The following is a 20,108-nucleotide window of genomic DNA, read 5'->3' as shown; positions in this document are numbered from 1 at the left end:
AACCAATTTCATCTATAGATGTTAGTAAATTTTCCAAGTATTTGTATTTCGGTTGTTGAAGCGATTTCGATTATACGTACACGTTCTCGAAACGTACACTATGCGGACTTTCTATCAAACTAATCAACACGGTTGTCTTACCACAGTTTGAAAGGCCGCAAACGATACCGTATAATAGTCGGCAGCATGTTTCCATGCTTGCGTACTTTTTTCTCCGATATTAGTCTATCGTCAAAATTTGATACTTTGATTACCCGCGCTTGTCGCACGAATCGCATGTTTTCTCTTTCGAATTAATTTTGCGAATGATCACGAGGGGAAGACCTATTTATAGAAGTGTCTCGATTCGAAACCGCTCACTATTAAAAATGCTTCTCCTTCTGTCGGATGAGAGAGACATTCTCCGGTTTATCGCTGAACAACTGTAGTCCCAAATATTCTTTTACTGCAAAATTTCGGTGATTACGTGGTACGATTGTGGGACAAGCTTTCAGAATATATAAAGGCTGATTCGGAGGTTCGACAATATCGTTCGTGCATCCGACATTACAACCAGCTGTGGCAACGAACACACATCGACAGTCCACCATCGTTGATAAAAGATTGCTACAAATGTCAGCGAGAATCGTAAGAGGCAGCGGTCTCTTAAATCGTGCGATAAACGCGCTTCCCATCGAATTACATATTCCCGGTTATCAGTTTTGCGGGCCGGGAACTCGATTAGAGAAACGATTGGCTAGAGGCGATCAATCTATTGGATGCAATGTGTCGCGAACACGACATTGTTTACTCGCGAAGCAACGACCTCGACCAACGTCACATCGCGGATCGCATACTAGCTGCAAGAGCGTGAGAACGCATTACCGCGAGTGATTCTACTCTCGGTGAAAGAGCAGCCGCTACGACTGTTTGGGCGGCAATGAAGGCAAAGACAAAACTCGGCATGGGGATGAAAAAGTCATCGACGGCAAAGAGGAGGAAAAAACGAATACTTTCAGTAGCGAAACGCGGTGGTATTTTACCACTTTTACCGTTATTGGGAGTTATCGGTTCTTTGGCCGGCGGTGCGGTGGGAATCGCAAAGGCGATAAACAATAGCAAAGCGGCGCAACGTCAGCTGAAAGAGATGCAGCGTCACAATCGCGCTATGGAAGATCGCGGACTTTATCTCGCTCCGTACAAGCGTGGACAGGGATTCTCAACAAAGTCTAAGAGAAAAAAAAAACGTCGAAAAAATATTAAAAATGCCTACGGGTGCGACAACTAACGTGTAATTGGAACAATTTGCGAAACGTATGCGCATACCTTTCTTTAGAGATGTTTTCATGCGCAATAATTTACCGATAAGCGATGTACGACGAAACGAGAGCGGTATTGTCAATTTGGATGACGTTGATGGTCCCGGTACTCATTGGGTAGCGTACGCAAAGAGGGGTGATCGTATATTTCGACAGTTTTGGAAATCTTTGACCACCCAAGGAACTTGTGCGATATTTCGGACGAGTGAAAATTGAATACAATTACACATTTTATCAAAATTATAATCAGAGTATCTGTGGACAGTTGTGTTTAAAATTTCTTCAAACGATCAATTTAAAGCCTGACAATTCATCGTCACGACTCAGTATTCGTTCGACATGTCACTGACACTTACGTTGACTGGCAGAAGCAGCGTTCTCGCTGTAAGCTATTTCCCCGCTATAGATTTGACCGATGCCGATTACGAACTCGGATTAACGGATTTTGAAACTTATTATACGATTCCAAACGTAAATTTTTCGAATAATAAATTTCATTTTGACAACGACGACAAGGAAATTACCGAAGGATCGTACGAATTGCACGCTATAAATGGCTATCTCAAACGCGCAATTTTGCGAGATGAACACCTTTCCAGAGATGTTGAAAACGATTATGATGAGGAATATCCAAGAGCTCCGCGCCAATCACAGTTACGCTAAAGAGCGAAATCAAATGCGCCTACAGAATAAACTTTGCCAAATTCGACAATGTAGGATCCTTGCTTGGATTCTCATCGAATCGTATATTGCAACCTTGCAAGTGGTATGAATCGGACGAACTTGTTAATATTATAAACGTAAATATTATTAGTATATAATGTAACGTGATTACTGGTGCGTACAGCAACGGCATGCGCGTACACACGACATGAATTTTCACCGAGCGTACCGCCAGGATATAAGATATCGGAAACGCCGGCACAGATCATTTATCTGCCGATCGTCGTACGGAGCATTACAGATTTAACGATACGTATTGTGGATCAAAGAGGTCGATTGCTCGATTTTCGAGGAAAGGAAATTACCATGAGATTGCATATACGGCGGCGACAAACATAGTATGCTGAACGAAACGGAGCACGCGAGAGACAATACTTTTACGCGGGACTATTGCAGTAAGGCAAGCGATATCGGATGACAATAATAAGATAGCCGTTAAAAAGAAGCTGAGCGCGTTGAATCGTGAATTTTTGAAATCATTGGGATTCATCGTACAAAAAGAATGATTGATATTTTTAATATTGGAGATGAGCCAGTCTTTGACGATCACATCGTCAAGATTGAGACTCATACATACAATCCGTACAATACGACGCTTGGATACAGTCATGAGATACGAATACCTATACAACATCAGGATTTGTACACGTTACCGTGCGAAAGCTTTCTTTACATCGAGGGAAGATTTAATGTGCGTAAGCGAATGATGAAATGAAGGTTGTATTGGAAACAATTGCGTCGCATTCACGAGTTTGATGAGCTTCGATACGAACTCAACGGAATAGAGATTGATCGAAACAGAAATGTTGGAATAACAACGACGCTCAAAAATTATGTCTCTCTAACACATCAGAAAAGTATAAACTTGAAGAACACTGCGTGGGATTTGATGTACAACGGTGACAAAAATTATTTCAATTTTTGCGTGCCGCTCAGCATGTTGTTGGGATTTTGTGAAGATTATAAACGCGTTGTGATTAACGCTCGTCACGAATTGATTTTGATATTTTCGCGCAACGATAATAATTGTCTATTCGGACATCCGTCGTCGGAAGCTGAGATTGAATTACTCAAGATACAGTGGCGTATGCCTCATGTAATATTGAATGAGATTAATAAATTATCATTGTTGTAAATGTTGGAAAGCGGACGATACTTGAACATGAGTTTCCGATCTTGGGATCTATACGAATTTCCTCTGCTACATAGCACGAATAAGCATTCGTGAAAGCCGCCTCCCAGCTAGAGAAACCGCGATACGTGATCTTTGCACTGCAAACTGGTAAAAAGAATTCAGTGTCACAAGATGTTACATTGTTCGATGACTGCAAATTGACCAACGTTAAACTCAATTAAACTCGGAATTTTATCCCTACGATGATTTAAATTTAGATTTTGAAAAACATAGATTCGCCGTTCTATTCGAAATGTACTCTCGTTTTCGCAAATCTTATTACGGATGCGATAATAGCACCGCGCTATTAACCATTCTAAAGTTTCTATGGAAACTCTCCTAAGTTCCTTGCGGTCCTCTCTCGGTCATTAATAACGCGACAAAACGAATCTGTCAAAACTGTTACCGTGGACGTGAAAATAGAGTTTGAGTGCATGCAAAATATACCGGCGAATACTACCGCCTATTGTCTCATTTTGCACAATCGGGTTGTCGAATATAATCCATTGACTAATGTAGTCTGCAAAATTAAATAGGTCAGCAAATATCCCTTCCATTGCACATGAAGAAAAATATAAAAAATTGAGATGTTTGACGATCGACATCAGTCTGCGATCGGATCTTGTCATCATGGCTACGCCAACGTTTGTGGATCTGCAAGGATTTAGCATTGGGAAAAATTTTGTCGTGAAGGAAACTGCGGTTTTGAGAAAAGGATCCATACTTTCTCATTACATTTTTACATGTCCGGTACTATGGCACACGCTCACAAAATCTGAGAGATGCCAGATTTTATGGCTGATTAAAAACTACCATGGATTATCGTGGAATGATGGACACGTTTCATATTGAAAGTCGAAACGTTTAATCACGACGGCGGTGATGGATGCAACAGAGGAAGATGATGCGTCATCTCTCGTGTACGTTAAAGGACACGAAAAACGGCAATGGCTAGCCGATATACTGGACAATGATGCAAGAAACGATGTGACTATTGAAACTTTGGATGCAGACTATGAGGATGTAGCTTCTTTAAATAAGTTAGATGTTAAAAATACTATGCGTTGTGAAAATCATATAAAAAATTGCGCTTTACAAAATGTATTTAAGATTTATAATTGGTTGAAACATCAGGAAAATGATTCTTCAAATCCATATTTATAATAAATTGATGATGCAATATATTTTTATCGTCTTTCTTATTCTCTCTTTTCTTTCCTCATCCCTATCTATGTACGTGCGCAATATCGTGTTTCCGTACGTGACACAGTTGTCACATATATTGTATTTCGATACTATATTGTGATACATTGTAATACATTTAAATATTTGTTCAATAATTGAATATAGTTTTGCGTTTGATTTTCGTTTAATGGATGGTGATTTACGTTCGACGACCTTTCCGTTCGTTTCCGTTCGACGGGGCGTTTATTTCCGTTCGTTTCCGTTCGACGGGCGTTCATTTCTGTTCGATAGTTGTTCATTTCCGTTCGATGACCGTTCGATGATCATTCATTTCCATTCGATGACCGTTCAATTACCGTTCGTTTCCGTTCAATTTCCGTTCGACGGACGTTCGATGACCGTTTGTTTCCGTTCGACGGTCGTTCATTTCCGTTCAATGACCGTTCAATGATCGTTCGTTTCCGTTCGATGACCGTTCGATGACCGTTCAATTACCGTTTATTTCCGTTCGTTTCCGTTCGACGGGCGTTCATTTCCGTTCGATAGCGATTCATTTCCGTTCGATGACCGTTCAATTACCATTTGTTTCCATTCAATTACCGTTCGTTTCCGTTCAATTTTCGTTCGACGGTCGTTCATTTCCGTTCGATGACCGTTCGATGATCGTTCGTTTCCGTTCAGCAGTCGTTTATTTCCGTTCGATGACTGTTTGACAGCCGTTCATTTTCGTTCAATTACCATTTGATCAGGGTTGACACATTATATTATATCATGCTAATTTACATGCGAACATGCATACTTTTGTCTTATGACGCGTTTTTGGTAAAGCGATAATGATACGTCCTTATTCTAAAGTTTCGTACCGAGACGTTTGTCTGCTCACAAAGTCGCGATATGATAATATTATATTATATTATATTATATTATATCGCGCCGAGTTGCGTGGGATCGCGCGTACTTTTGTCTTACGACGCGTTTTTGGCACGGTAATAATGCGACATCTCTACTATAAAATCCCGTGCCGAGATCTCGTTGTCGCATCAGAAAGTTTCCGAGAGCAGTCGAGTCGAGAGTACATAAAAAAAATGGAATACATTTTCGAAAATTGCCCGGAGTGGTAGCAGTGCTTCTTCGATTTACTCTGCGTCTCACTAGTTAAGCTGGCCTTCCAATGGGAGGTAAGTATCGATTTTGTTAATATTTTCTTTAAAAAATGTGTATTTATATTAATTATATTTTTTATGTAGTCCCAGGATGAAGTCCGGATACCGGGTTTTATAAATATACGCCACCGCCAGTGGGTGAGGGGAGAACGGCGGGGAAGGAGACACGACCTCTCCTACATGGGGCGACACCCCGGAGAGTTCGAGGACGAGGATGACCTCGTTTTCAACCTACGGCGGCTCTTCGGGGAGGAGCCCTACATGGAAGAGGAGATTTGGGTGCCCGGGGAGATTTGAGCACCCAATGGCGTGTATAATTGGGAGGAGCAGGATAGATATAAGTATTTTTTTATAAATGATATTGTAACTATAGTTTTATATTAACGCGTCTTTTTCTGTTATAGGAGCGGCTCCCCCTGGTTTGGCGCACCGCCCCCCCCCCAAATTAATTTTATATATTTTTTAAAATTTTATATTTTATTATATTTTATATTATTATATCATTATATTTTATATTTTATTTTATATTTTAAATTTTATTTTATTATTCTTAATTTTAAGTACACACACACACACAAATTGTAAACTACACACATTTTTAATAAATTTTATATATTTTAATTTAAAAAAAAATGATTATTTACACGCCTCTCCTTGCGTTCTCATCCTTGCGTCTCTCTTTCGTCTCTCTTGCGTCTCTATCGCGCTAGTTGTAAATATCGTTTTCTCTCTTGTACATTAATCATAAGTTTCATTATCTTCGGCACGCATCATTGTTCTTTCGCGCTATCTCTTTCTCACGCGATTAGAATAAATAATCTCTCTCTCGCGCTGACACAGAAAAAAATGTATAACAGGTTTTAAAATAAATGTATATTTGTAATTGAAAAAAAAACTAATTATTTACGCACCTCTCCTTGCGTTCCCATCCCTACATCTTTCTTGCGCTAGTTATTGCGATGTCTTCGTTGCGCTAATTGTAAGTTTCTTTCATACGCGTTATCGTTCTCTCTTTCGCATGCGTTATTCTCGATATTATCGTTCTCTCGCACGCGTTGTTTTTGCGCTATTGTTCTCTCGCACGCGTTGTCTTTGCGCTATCATTCTCTCTCGCACACGTTGTTCACAATATTATCGTTCTCTCTCTTTCATATGCTCGTCGCTCACTCACTTACCTTTGCATCGTCCTTCTCACACCGTCTTACATTGCATCGTCCTTGTCCCACGTTAACGTCATTCTTATTGCACGTTGATGACATTTTTGTCGCACTGTCCTCTTCACACACACTTAGCGCTATCCTTTTCCCACACGTAGCGCTGTCCTTTTCATACTACCGTCTTCTTTCCGCGGATCCCCCTTCACCGCGCGGACCTCCTCGTCTATCGGTCGCGTCGCGGATTCCCCTTCACTGCGCGGACCCCCTCGTCCATCGCTCGCACCGCGGATTCCCCTTCCCCGCGGGTGACGTCACCCACCGCGCTCCGCGGATCCTCCTTCCCCGCGCGTGACATCACTCGCCCCGCACCACGGTTCCCCTCGCGCCTCACCCCCCCTGAGAGGACCAAACCTGAATTAGAACCGGCCTAGTATACCTACTGAAGCATATTACTAAAATAAATTGCTTCATGTTCAGTTTCAATTTTTTTTTTTACCCAAGTACTTTATGCAAGAATTTATCACACCCAGCGCATTTAAGATTCGTTAATAACACAAACATTTTCTACTGTACTAACAATAACCCAAATCAAATATATCAAGAATCAGTAAACCACTTTTAGGTAAGTATTAACAGGAAACCGTTCGTAGATTTTCGCGAGTTGGTCTTACATAAACATTGTATCTAACCGAGTCTAATATAAGTGTGTAATTTAACTATCCAAGAGTAAGAATATTACATATAATATATTCATCCAACAAGAAAATAAATGAATATGGAAAACGAAACGACGGGAAGGAAATAATTGAAGATCGCAGGAATAATTTAAGTGGCAAAACAAATGAATGCTTAGTGCTCTGTGTATCGTTACAAAGTTGCCAGTTTACAGACGCAACAGCACAGTTTTTATCCCCTCTACTCACGCACCAAAGCACGAGCGCTCAGGCTAAAATTTTCGGCCCATGAGTGAAGGGGATAAAAATCGAACTGCTATATCTGCACTCTGAGAAGACCAAATAGATGACGAAGATAAACAGTACGTTCTTCTTTATCATAAAATATTAGTTTTGCGATATACATATATATATATATATATATATATATATATATATATATACAGGGTCTACCAAAAGTGTGGAAACCCCTAAATATCTCGGAAAATATACGTTTTACAGAAAAGTGTTTCCAACAAAAGTTGTAGGGTTTAAGAAGATCTATATACTGATTCTATCAGTTTGACCTTGGATGGCGTCGTCAAGGTCAGGTCAAGGTCACATTGACTTTTTTAAATGACACCCCCTACATTTGATTGCATATTCTTATAGCTTAATTCAAGAGCTTTCCAAAACACTATAATAATGTTCATTTTTATTAAGTACTTTGCGAGTTATGAGGGTTGAATGATAGAGTAGCGCCGGTATTAACATTATCCAAGGTGTACTACATGGAGGTTACTCGCTCGGATTTGCATCTGTTGTGTGTGTGATCCAGCTAACTAAGGCAAGATCGATTCCTCAACATATCCTCATATTTCGCTGAAGTCAAATTGCCAAAAAATTGCTCCATAAAACGTGTATGAAACGTCTCGTTAGTTCCTTCATTTACCGCTATGTGACGCACTACATGCAGTCTAACTCGCATTTAAAATTCAACTAAGAATGTATAAAGCTATCAAAGAACGAGCACCTTCTAACTTCAGCTTTGAGCAAGCAGAAATTAATTGTTATCGTCCAAATACAACGTACGATTAATTAAAATTAAACGTTTTAAAAATGGCTGGCGACTTGTCGGAACGTGAAAGAATCACTATCCTCATGATGCGTGGATGGGGTGATAACGAAAGATCGTTCTCTGATGTCGTTCGATTATTTAATGACACGTATCCGAACCGTCGAATTAATAAGTCCACTGTGTTAAAAACAATAGAACGTTTTAGACAAACTGGTAGCGTAAGAAATCGCTCTAAGTCAGGAAGACCATTGTCTGCAACCAACGAAGAAAAACAACTTGATGTTCTGCAGACATTTATTGAAGATCCCAATTCTAGTGTTCAGAGAGTCGCTCAAACTCACGATATTGCTCCCATGTCGGTTTGGAGAATTTTAAAGAAGAACAAGTTCCATCCATATAAATTGCAATACGTTCAAGAATTGCAAAACGGAGATGAGGAGCGTCGTATACATTTCTGTGAAAGAATGATGGCACTAATAGATGTCCGGCCCATCTTCCCTTATCAAATTGTTTTCACAGACGAGGCAACTTTTACCTTAACGGGAGAAGTTAATAATCAAAATTTTCGTTTCTGGTCAGATGAGAATCCGAATTGGGTGCGGGAAACTCACACACAACATCCACAAAAAATAAATGTATGGTGCGGAATAATAGATGGCTATTTAATAGGGCCGTTTTTTTTTGAAGAATATTTGAACGCTCAAAGGTATGAGAGATTACTTGTTGATCAAATAATTCCAGCCATACAGAATACTTTTCCAAATAATTTCCAAGAAATATGGTTTCAGCATGATGGAGCTCCTGCTCATTTTGGTGCAGGACCACGTCGTATTTTAAATGAGACTTTTCCGCTACGGTGGATAGGAAGAAGGAACGGAAATGAGGGAGGAGAGGATTGGCCACCTCGGTCACCAGATCTAACTCCTCTTGATTATTATCTATGGGGATATCTGAAGAGTAAGGTTTACAGAACAAAACCTAAAACCATTCACGAATTGATACAGCGAATAAGGGATGAAATGGCTTTGATACCTTTTGAAACGAATCGTAAAGTCATTTCTACATTCTACCAAAGATTAGCATATTGTCAGGAAGTAAATGGCAGCCACTTTCAGCATTTACTTTAACACATTGAAACACATTTGCAATCGTTTGGTGCAACCTAACCTGATCTCTGTATACACGCACCGCACGCACGCACACGCACACATTTCGAACAATTATTATGATAAATGAGCATCCACAAATTTATTTACTGTTTACTATGTCGATTGCTTTCCAGGTCTTTAAATGCTCGATTGTAATTTGGTTGGGTCTTTGCTTTTGCTGACTGGATCCACGACCGATCTTGCCTTAGTTAGCTGGATCACACACACAACAGATGCAAATCCGAGCGAGTAACCTCCATGTAGTACACCTTGGATAATGTTAATACCGGCGCTACTCTATCATTCAACCCTCATAACTCGCAAAGTACTTAATAAAAATGAACATTATTATAGTGTTTTGGAAAGCTCTTGAATTAAGCTATAAGAATATGCAATCAAATGTAGGGGGTGTCATTTAAAAAAGTCAATGTGACCTTAACCTGACCTTGACGACGCCATCCAAGGTCTGATAGAATCAGTATATAGATCTTCTTAAACCCTACAACTTTTGTTGGAAACACTTTTCTGTAAAACGTATATTTTCCGAGATATTTAGGGGTTTCCACACTTTTGGTAGACCCTGTATATACAGGGTGGCCCACATAACTCTTAACAGCTCAATATCTCGAAAACTATGCCATCGATTGTAAAGTTCTTGGTCTTAAATTGCATGGATCTGAAGGGCCTTTCTAACTACATAAACGTGAAGTTGCCCCCCTTCCTCTTTAAGGGGGGGACGGGGGTAACTTTATAATTTTAAATGGAACCCCCTATAAAACGTTACATATTTAGATTCTACAGGAAAAAACAAGTAAATTTTGTCTGAAACATTTTTTTGTCAGATATTTCTATGATGAGATATAACAGTTTGAAGTTGCGACTTGTAAGTACTTACTTGAAGCGCTCGGAAATAGCGTTGTTGAATTATACGCGCTTGAGTTCTTTGCTTATTCGTGAAGAAATAAAATGTTCTTTAAATTAAATGTTCAAAATGTCCACCACGGACTTGTAAACATTTATTTACTCGAAACATCAAAGTTGTTCTAACATTTGTTAATATTTCGGGAGTCACTGAAGCGCAAGCGTCACGTATTCTTTGTTTCATATTCTCTTTTGTCGTCGGCGGTTCAAACATAACTTTGTCCTTTACATATCCCATAAGAAAAAATCTAATGGTGTTAGATCGGGGGATCGAGGAGGCCATTGACGAGGTCCCCCACGACCTATCCATTTGTTCCCAAATTTTTTATTCAAAAATTGTCTGGTGATGATTGCAAAATGTGGAGGAGCGCCATCTTGTTGAAACCACATTTCTCTTCTAATGTGTAGTGGCACATCTTCTAAAAGCGCAGGCAAATGATTTTGTAATAAATCACAATAACATTCAGATGTTACAGTTTCTTCAAAAAAATAAGGTCCAATCACAAAATCTCCTATTATGCCACACCAAACATTTAAAGACCATCGATGTTAAAAGGGAACCGATCGCATCCAATGTGGGTTTTCAACGGCCCAATAATGCATATTATGTTTATTTACATGTCCTGAATTCATAAAAGTAGCCTCATCGGAAAAAAGTATTTTGCACGAAAAGTCATTTTCCATAACACCCTGCAGCCACTCACAAAATGTTACGCGGTGATCGTAGTCTGCCATCGAAAGCTCTTGTGATAAAATCAAGTGATATGGATGATATTTTTGCCGTTTCAAAATTCGTTGAATTGAAGAACGACTGATATGTGATGTTTGTGCAAGTTTACGTTGACTAATATGAGGATTGAATGTAATTGCAGCAATAATATTGACACTATTATTTTTATTAGTGACAGGTTTAGGTTTATTGCGAGTTTTTTTACACAATTCACCGTGCTCACGAAGCCGCTTTTCTAAATTATAAAATGTTATATGAGATTTTTCGATCCCATAACGTTCAAAAAACATCACTGCTGCACGCCGATAATTTTTTTTGCATTCACCTAACACTAATAACATATTCACTTCTGTATCAAAAATAGCCATAATTACAATGTTACTGCTTGAATAACAGCTCTAAACTGAAAACGTTTTCATGGATAATCGAGTCAAACTCAAGAATTGTAAATATTATTGTTTCTTCACGAATAAGCAAAGAACTCAAGCGCGTATAATTCAACAACGCTATTTCCGAGCGCTTCAAGTAAGTACCTACAAGTCGCAACTTCAAACTGTTATATCTCATCATAGAAATATCTGACAAAAAAATGTTTCAGACAAAATTTACTTGTTTTTTCCTGTAGAATCTAAATATGTAACGTTTTATAGGGGGTTCCATTTAAAATTATAAAGTTACCCCCGCCCCCCCCTTAAAGAGGAAGGGGGGCAACTTCACGTTTATGTAGTTAGAAAGGCCCTTCAGATCCATGCAATTTAAGACCAAGAACTTTACAATCGATGGCATAGTTTTCGAGATATTGAGCTGTTAAGAGTTATGTGGGCCACCCTGTATATATATATACACGGTGGGCCATTTTAATCGATGCACTCGAATATCTCGAAAACAGCACTCTTCAGAAAGAAATGTTTCAAACAAAAATTGTAGGGTGTGAAGGGGGACATAAGATGGTAACATTGGTTTGACCTTGGAAAGTCATTTGAAGGTCACATAAAAGTCACCTTCAATTTCTTAAATTGAACCCACTATTTTTCATTACATATTCTTGTAGCTTATCTCGAGAGCTTTCCAAAACACTACAGACAAATGTTTTTTCATTAAGTACTTTTTGAGTTATAAGGCTTCAAAGTTTGCAGTACTTCGATATAAAATGCAAAATATCTCGTAAAATATTTAGTTTTCGGTAGTCTTACCCTAATACTTTTATGCACAGGATAATGAGACAAAACTATTGGTGCAAAGAAAACGCATGATTGTTTATAACAAAAAGTGCATTGCAAATTACACATTTTTTATCATAAACAATCATACGTTTTCTTTGCACCAATAGTTTTGTCTCATTATCCTGTGCATAAAAGTATTAGGGTAAGACTACCGAAAACTAAATATTTTACGAGATATTTTGCATTTTATATCGAAGTACTGCAAACTTTGAAGCCTTATAACTCAAAAAGTAGTTAATGAAAAAACATTTGTCTGTAGTGTTTTGGAAAGCTCTCGAGATAAGCTACAAGAATATGTAATGAAAAATAGTGGGTTCAATTTAAGAAATTGAAGGTGACTTTTATGTGACCTTCAAATGACTTTCCAAGGTCAAACCAATGTTACCATCTTATGTCCCCCTTCACATCCTACAATTTTTGTTTGAAACATTTCTTTCTGAAGAGTGCTGTTTTCGAGATATTCGAGTGCATCGATTAAAATGGCCCACCGTGTATATACAGGGTGTATCAGAGCGACCGTATCAGGCTAGTATTTCGAAAAATACGCATTTACTTGAAAAATATTCCGAACAAAAGTTGTAGGACTTTAAGGGGCGCATTACATAGCATGGTTAGTGTGACCTTGGATAGTGTTGTTAAGGACACGGAAAAATCAATTAAAAGTTTTTAAATGGAAACCCCTATTTTTGATTGTATATTCTTATAGATGACCTCGAGAGCTTTCCAAAACACTATAATAAAGTACCTTTTCATTAAGTACTTTTTGAGTTATAAGGCTTGAAATAATTTCTTAATTTTACATAAACCATAAAATATCTAATAAACCATTCATTTTTCGATTATCTTACCTTGATATTCTTGTATGTACAAAATATTCTTGTATGTACAAAATAATGAGAGGAATCAATTGGTGTAAAGAAAATACATAGTTGTTTCTAAGAAAAAATATGTAATTTGCAATTAACAATTCCATATTTTTTCTTAAAAACAACTGTTTTCTTTACACCAATTGATTCCTCTCATAATTTTGTACATAAAAATATCAAGGTAAGATAATCGAAAAATGAATGGTTTATTAGATATTTTATGGTTTATGTAAAATTAAGAAATTATTTCAAGCCTCATAACTCGAAAAGTACTCAATGAAGAAATACTTTATTATAGTGTTTTGGAAAGCTCTCGAGGTCATCTATAAGAATATACAATCAAAAATAGGGGTTTCCATTTAAAAACTTTTAATTGATTTTTCCGTGTCCTTAACAACACTATCCAAGGTCACACTAACCATGCTATGTAATGCACCCCTTAAAGTCCTACAATTTTTGTTCGGAACATTTTTCAAGTAAATGCGTATTTTTCGAAATACCAGCCTGATACAGTCGCTCTGATACACCCTGTATATACATATATACAGGGTGAGGAAAAAGTATCGGAACACCTAAATAACTTCTGAACGGTTTGAGATATCGGATTGAAATTTACAAGGTATCACACAATCTATCACATAACACCAAAAGCGCCCATTTTGACACCCCCGGGAGGCGGGGGGGAGGGAGGGCGAGAAAATTTTAAATGGAATGTGGGGTCGAGTGAGAGTTCGTTTGAAAGAGCTTTTCGAGATGAGAACAACGCGATGTCGCCGAGATCTCTACGATTTTTTTTCGCAGAGTTATGATCATTTAAACATTGAAATTTCGCAGTAGCGGAGGGCCCACGACGAGGACGTGAGAAAGACTTTCCGCGGACACGTGTGGATAAAATTGCATGTAGGAAGGCATGTGGGGTGTGCGTGCTTGCGCAGTAATTAACGACTCCAAACCACTTCTGCTGTGTGCGTGCGTGCGTGCGTGCGTGCGTGCGTGTGTGTGTGTTTGTGTGTGGGTGGGTGTGCGTGTGCGTGTGTGTGTGTGTGCCAGACCGAGGATGTAGTATGTAATTAACTAAGGCAAGTATAGGAAGGTTTATATCAATTGTTCAAAATGTGCACCGTCAACTGTTTGACAATAGGCTATCCGATGATAAAAAGATGAAACGGCATTTTGAATGTAATTATAAGACATCGATCAAAAGTCTGTTCTTAAAATATTAAAAAATAATAAATTTCATCCCTATAAAGCCCATCTTGTACAAGAGCTAAATGAGGAGGATTTTGATAAGCGCATTGAATTTTGTGAATTGATGATGGAAAGAATAGACGAGGATCCTAACTTTCTATCAAACATAGTTTTCTCAGATGAAGCAACATTTCAGATAAATGGCAACGTTAATCGGCACAATTGCAGATTCTGATCTGACGCAAATCCTCACTGGATTGAAGAAACACACACGCAATATCCGCAAAAATTAAATGTGGGCAGGCATTCTCAATAATGCCCTCATTGGTCCATTTTTCATCGATGGAAATTTAACAGCGAAGTACGAGGATATGCTAAGACATGAAATAATTCCAGCAATACAGGCTATCGTGGAGGACAATTTTGAGGACACATGGTTTCAACAAGATGGTGCTGCGCCGCATTACGGAAGGAACGTCCGTCATTATCTAAGCACAATGTTTCCTGAGCGATGGATAGGTAGGAGAGGAGCTATCGAGTGGCCTTCTAGATCGCCTGACCTAACACCTCTCGACTACTTTCTGTGGGGTTATTTAAAAGAAAGAGTTTACAAAACGAAACCACAAAATCTGGATGAATTACAAAATCGGATTCTTCAGGAAGCTGCTCTTATCCCTCATAATTACATTCAAAATGCCGTTTCATCTTTTTATCATCGGATAGCCTGTTGTCAAACAGTTGACGGTGCACATTTTGAACAATTGATATAAACCTTCCTATACTTGCCTTAGTTAATTACATACTACATCCTCGGTCTTGCACACACACACACATACACACGCACCCCCCCCCCCCCCCACACACACGCACGCACCAGCAGAGGTGGTTTGGAGTCGTTAATTACTGCGCAAGCACGCACATCCCACATGCCTTCCTACATGCAATTTTATCCACACGTGTCCGCGGAAAGTCTTTCTCACGTCCTCGTCGTGGGCCCTTCGCTACTGCGAAATCTCAATGTTTAAATGATCATAACTCTGCGAAAAAAAATCGTAGAGACCTCGGCGACATCGCGTTGTTCTCATCTCGAAAAGCTCTTTCAAACGAACCCTCACTCGATCCCACATTCCATTTAAAATTTTCTCGCCCTCCCTCCCCCCCGCCCCCCGGGGGTGTCAAAATGGGCGTTTTTGGTGTTATGTGATAGATTGTGTGATACCATTGTAACCTTGTAAATTTCAATCCGATATCTCAAACCGTTCAGAAGTTATTTAGGTGTCCCGGTACTTTTTCCTCACCCTTTATATATATATTATACAGCGTGTCCCAAAAGTATGGACACACCTGATTTTCTTGGAAAATAAGCGTGCTAGAAAAAAACGTCAATAACAAAAGTTTCGGGAAATCAAAGGTGCATCTAAGAGCAACTTTTATTTGAAACATTTTGTTGTATCTCACCAACATTCCGAGATATTTTCCATTATAGATTAAAATGGTCCACCCTGTATATATCACAAAGGATTTATATATCACAAATTCTTTTTCTTCAATGTCTAATTTACATTACATATAAATATATTTGTGTATTTTGCAGAAGCACATCTAACACCATGCGTACGGGGAAGAAGAAATCATTGAATAATAGTCCTCGCAAAAAAAACTACGCATGCAAGTTTTAAAATTGAAGAAGCAGAACAACAAGTTGCGGCAAATGGTTCGACGGCTTCGACTGAAAAAAGAAAAACAGAAGAAAAGCCAAACGGAAAATCCAGAAATCAACGAAAGAACCAGCGATGCCAACAATATTCTACGATTAGGTAGTAAGCTATTTTCGGGACATTTTGTACAATTATTGTCTGCGCAGATCGATGCTTTGACCAAAAACAAACGTGGAAGGAGACATGATTCCGATTTCAAGCAATTTGCATTATCATTATTTTTTTCAAGTCCGTGTATTTATAGAGAATTGCTGAAAAGTGTCGCTTTGCCTTCTGTTCGTTTTCTTCAATTATTTACACAATCTTGGAATATAGTACCTGGAATAAATAATAAAATTTTTGAAGTATTAAGTATAATAATGTAATCATTATCACCAATGGAAAGACATTGTGTATTGTACGTTGATGAGATGAGTTTGAAAGCTCTTATTTTATAATATATCGCAAGATGATATAATTGGCTTTCAAGATACAGGTATTGAAAAATCACATCAGCCTGCGAAAGGTGCTTTAGTCATAATGGCACGAAGCATTGCTGGAAATTGGAAATTTCCCGTTTGTTTTTGTTTTGTAGAAACATCATGTCAAAATGTTAAGAAATATTATATTTAATATTATTATTTTAAGTTGCGAAATTGTGGTGTTGTTGTGCATGCATTAATAACAGATATGGGATCTAATTTTATACAGTTATCCCGTGAATTAGGAATTTCGAGAGAAAATTCAACTTTTTTAATTAATGGGGAAGAAGTAATTTATATTTTTGATACTCCTCATTTAATGAAAGCTACTCGTAATAATTTATTAAAATATAACTTTCAATTTAATAATAAAATTGCTTCATGGAATCATGTCGTTGATTTTTATAACAAAAATTGTAAACAATGGATAAAAATGGCTCCTAATTTAACTAAATGTCACCTTGAATCAAATTCCTTTCAACGAATGAAAGTTAAATATGCTGTTCAACATGCTGTTGTATTTAGTAATCGGGTAGCTGCAGGAATATGCACACAAATGTCTTATGGTTTTCTTTCAATTGAAGCACTTGGCACAATAGATTTTATTGAAAAATTAGATAAATTATTTAATATATTAAATTTATCTGCATTAAATAATCCAAAAGAATATGGAAAAATTTTCACGGGTAGCGAAAAACAAATTAGATTCCTAAAAGAAATATTAAATTTGTTTAAGCATATAAATGTTATTAATAACGGTTCACTGCAACTGTAAAAATTAAATGATTTGAATTCTGGCAGATTACAATTTCAAGTATAATTCAATTATGGAATACATTAAAACATTTAAATTTTTCTTATCTTCAAACACGAAGAATTAATCAAGATTGTGTCGAAAATTTCTTTGGTACTATTAGGCAACAAAGTAGTAATTCTTTGAATCCAACTCCAATTCAATTTGTACGTGCCTTTAAAAAATTACTTAGTATGAAAATATAAATTTTTACAGCACTCAGAAGATTAAAATTGTGCTCAAGATAATGACCAAATGTTAACTTTCATTAAAAAAGCAAGTTGTGCTAATCATACTCCAAATTTTACTACATCTTTGCCATGTAAAATTTTAGATATCCCAAATCATGATTATTACTCCATGGATCTGCCAGAAAAAAAATGCATTTACATATGTGGATTTTTAATTAAAAGATGTACAGAAATTCATTCATGTAATGCATGTATGGTATATATAAATGAAAATAAGACTGTCTTAGGCGATACTGCTCTACATTGTTCTTTTCGAGCTTTGCAACGGTACAGCCTATCCCGATCGCCACGGACTGGCTCGCCGGTTCCAAGATTCGGGAGTAGGTAGGAGAATCAAACTTACGAGTCCTCTTTTAGTACTAAACAAGCTTTTATTTGTAAATCGTTTATCCTAAATCTTATTCTACGCGGAGCGCAACAAACTTAGCCTACGGAAAATTATAAACGGCTTATCCTACGAGAGATTACAACTAACTTATTTTACGTGAGCTTAGACTACGACGGTGCGCACTTATCTTTCTAACTTAGTCTACGGACGATTACAGGTAACTTAACCTAGGCGGTCGGTCACGGATTCGGTCAGCGAGCGCGTCGCGAACGCGGAGTTCACCGTACGGTGGTGCGCGGAAACCGAGTGCCGGGCAAACCCAGGCGGCGGAGAGGTCAAACCCGTCTCCGTCGGCGTGCACGGTCAGGAAGCCGAATGCCGGGCAAACCTAAGCGGCGGAGAGATCACACCCGTCTCCGTCGGCGGGAACGGTCAGGAAGCCGAATGCCGGGCAAACGCAGAACGGTCAGGATTCGAGATGCCTCGGTATTCCCAGAGGTTCTGATCAGATCGGAAACTGGAGAGGAATAGGTGCCGGTCTGTTGCGCGAGCCGTCTTTTATACGGTTCGAGGGCCCCCCATGCTCGCGTGCGTCGAGGAGGGAGTGAGACTAGGTGGGGAAGCCCATAGGCGGGATCGCCAGAGGCGTCGAGTAAAGAATTTACTCGCGGGAAACTGTCAGTTAACGTCTTTATTTTATAAACCATATAAATCAGGAAAGAACAATAAGGAACACATGAACAATATAAATGGTATAAACGAATAAACAATGAACGATAATATAACTAGAGAACAATTTAACACTACTATATACAAGACTATTTACAGTGACTATGCGAGAGCGTCGTCACACCACCTCGCGCTTAGGGAGGTCCATCGAGGCGCCGAACTGCTCGGAGGCGGCCGTCCGGGTGGAACCGGATTACCCATCGACCTGACGCGGTGCGGACTTTATACCTCCGCCCGACGATGGCCGATCCGGCGGGGACCTCGACGATGGTGCCGTCGTCCAGGCGTACTGGGATAGACCCGGCGATGGGTGGCCTGGCGGTCGGTGGTCGAGCGGTTGCCGGTCGGGTGGCGGGTGGCCCGGCGGCCGTGGGTGGTCCGGCGGTCGTAGGCCGGGCGGTATGCGGTCCGATGGGCGCAGGCCGGGCAGTATGCGGCCCGGCGGTCGCAGGCCGGGTGGCAGGTGGTCCGATGTTTGTAGGCCGGGCGGTAGGCGGTCCGACGGTCGCAGGCCGGGTAGTGCATGGCTCGGCGGTCGTGGGCCGGGTAATAGGCGGCCCGATGTTTGCAGGCCGGGCGGTAGGCGGTCCGACGGTCGCAGGCCGGGCAGTAGACGGTCTGGTGGTCGCCGGCCGGGTAGTGCACGGCTCGGCGGTCGTGGACCGGGTAGTAGGCGGCCCGATGTTCATCGGCCGGGTAGTAGGGGCTCCGGCGGAGGAATGCGGTCCGGTGGTCGGTGGCCGGGACGTCGAGGCCTTGCTGGTCCTGGCGGCTGGTGGACGGCTGGCAGCAGATCGGGAGTTGGCCAGGGAGGCGATTCTTCCGCGGCGGCGCGGCTTAATCTCCGGCGGCGTTGCCAGGATGATGGCTTTCCAGTTATCATCCTGGCAACGCCGCCGGTGGTTGGTCCGGTCGGATCGTTGGACCGACGTTCCCGGACGCGGCGGACGTCGCGGCAGTCCCGGGCTCGGGGTTGCAGGCGGTGGCGATTCGGCGGGCGAGCGTCGGCGGCGTCGTGGTTGTCGGCGTGGGCCTGCTGGTGTCCGACTCAGAGCTGGAGCTAATTTCTCCGAAGAGGTCGTTCAACTCGCGTCGGTCCATGGCGACTGTTAATTCGTACGGGGTGGCGCGGCCTTATATACTCGTCGTACTGCGTGTGGAGGGGATGTTCGCGGAATTTCTGGTGGCTCGGGGTGTCCCGTGGTTCCAAGGGAAGTCTCGTAGCGGAGTCCGGTCGCAGGTCAGGCAGTAGGTGGCCCGGCGGTCGCAGGTCGGGCAGTAGGTGGCCCGTGATTCTAAGGGAAGATCCCTAGTAACGGAG

At 40.1% G+C, this 20,108-nt stretch overlaps 1 protein-coding gene across 1 annotated transcript in view; it reads right to left on the bottom strand.

Moving 5' to 3' along the window:
• Positions 1 to 19,888, bottom strand: part of LOC112638606 (salivary glue protein Sgs-3-like) — a 35,535-nt gene extending 15,647 nt beyond the window's left edge. The window contains exons 1-2 of the mRNA XM_025410647.1: positions 19,718 to 19,888; positions 19,016 to 19,671 (exon numbers count right to left, since the gene is read on the bottom strand). Coding sequence (XP_025266432.1) covers positions 19,016 to 19,671; positions 19,718 to 19,888 — 827 coding nt within the window. The remainder of the gene's footprint in view (positions 1 to 19,015; positions 19,672 to 19,717) is intronic.
• Positions 19,889 to 20,108: the final 220 nt, after the last annotated feature.

The sequence above is a fragment of the Camponotus floridanus genome, unplaced genomic scaffold (assembly GCF_003227725.1).
Source record: "Camponotus floridanus strain SB8 unplaced genomic scaffold, Cflo_v7.5 scaffold335, whole genome shotgun sequence".
Lineage (NCBI taxonomy): Eukaryota > Metazoa > Arthropoda > Insecta > Hymenoptera > Formicidae > Camponotus > Camponotus floridanus.
This window is presented reverse-complemented; position numbering and strand designations above follow the sequence as displayed.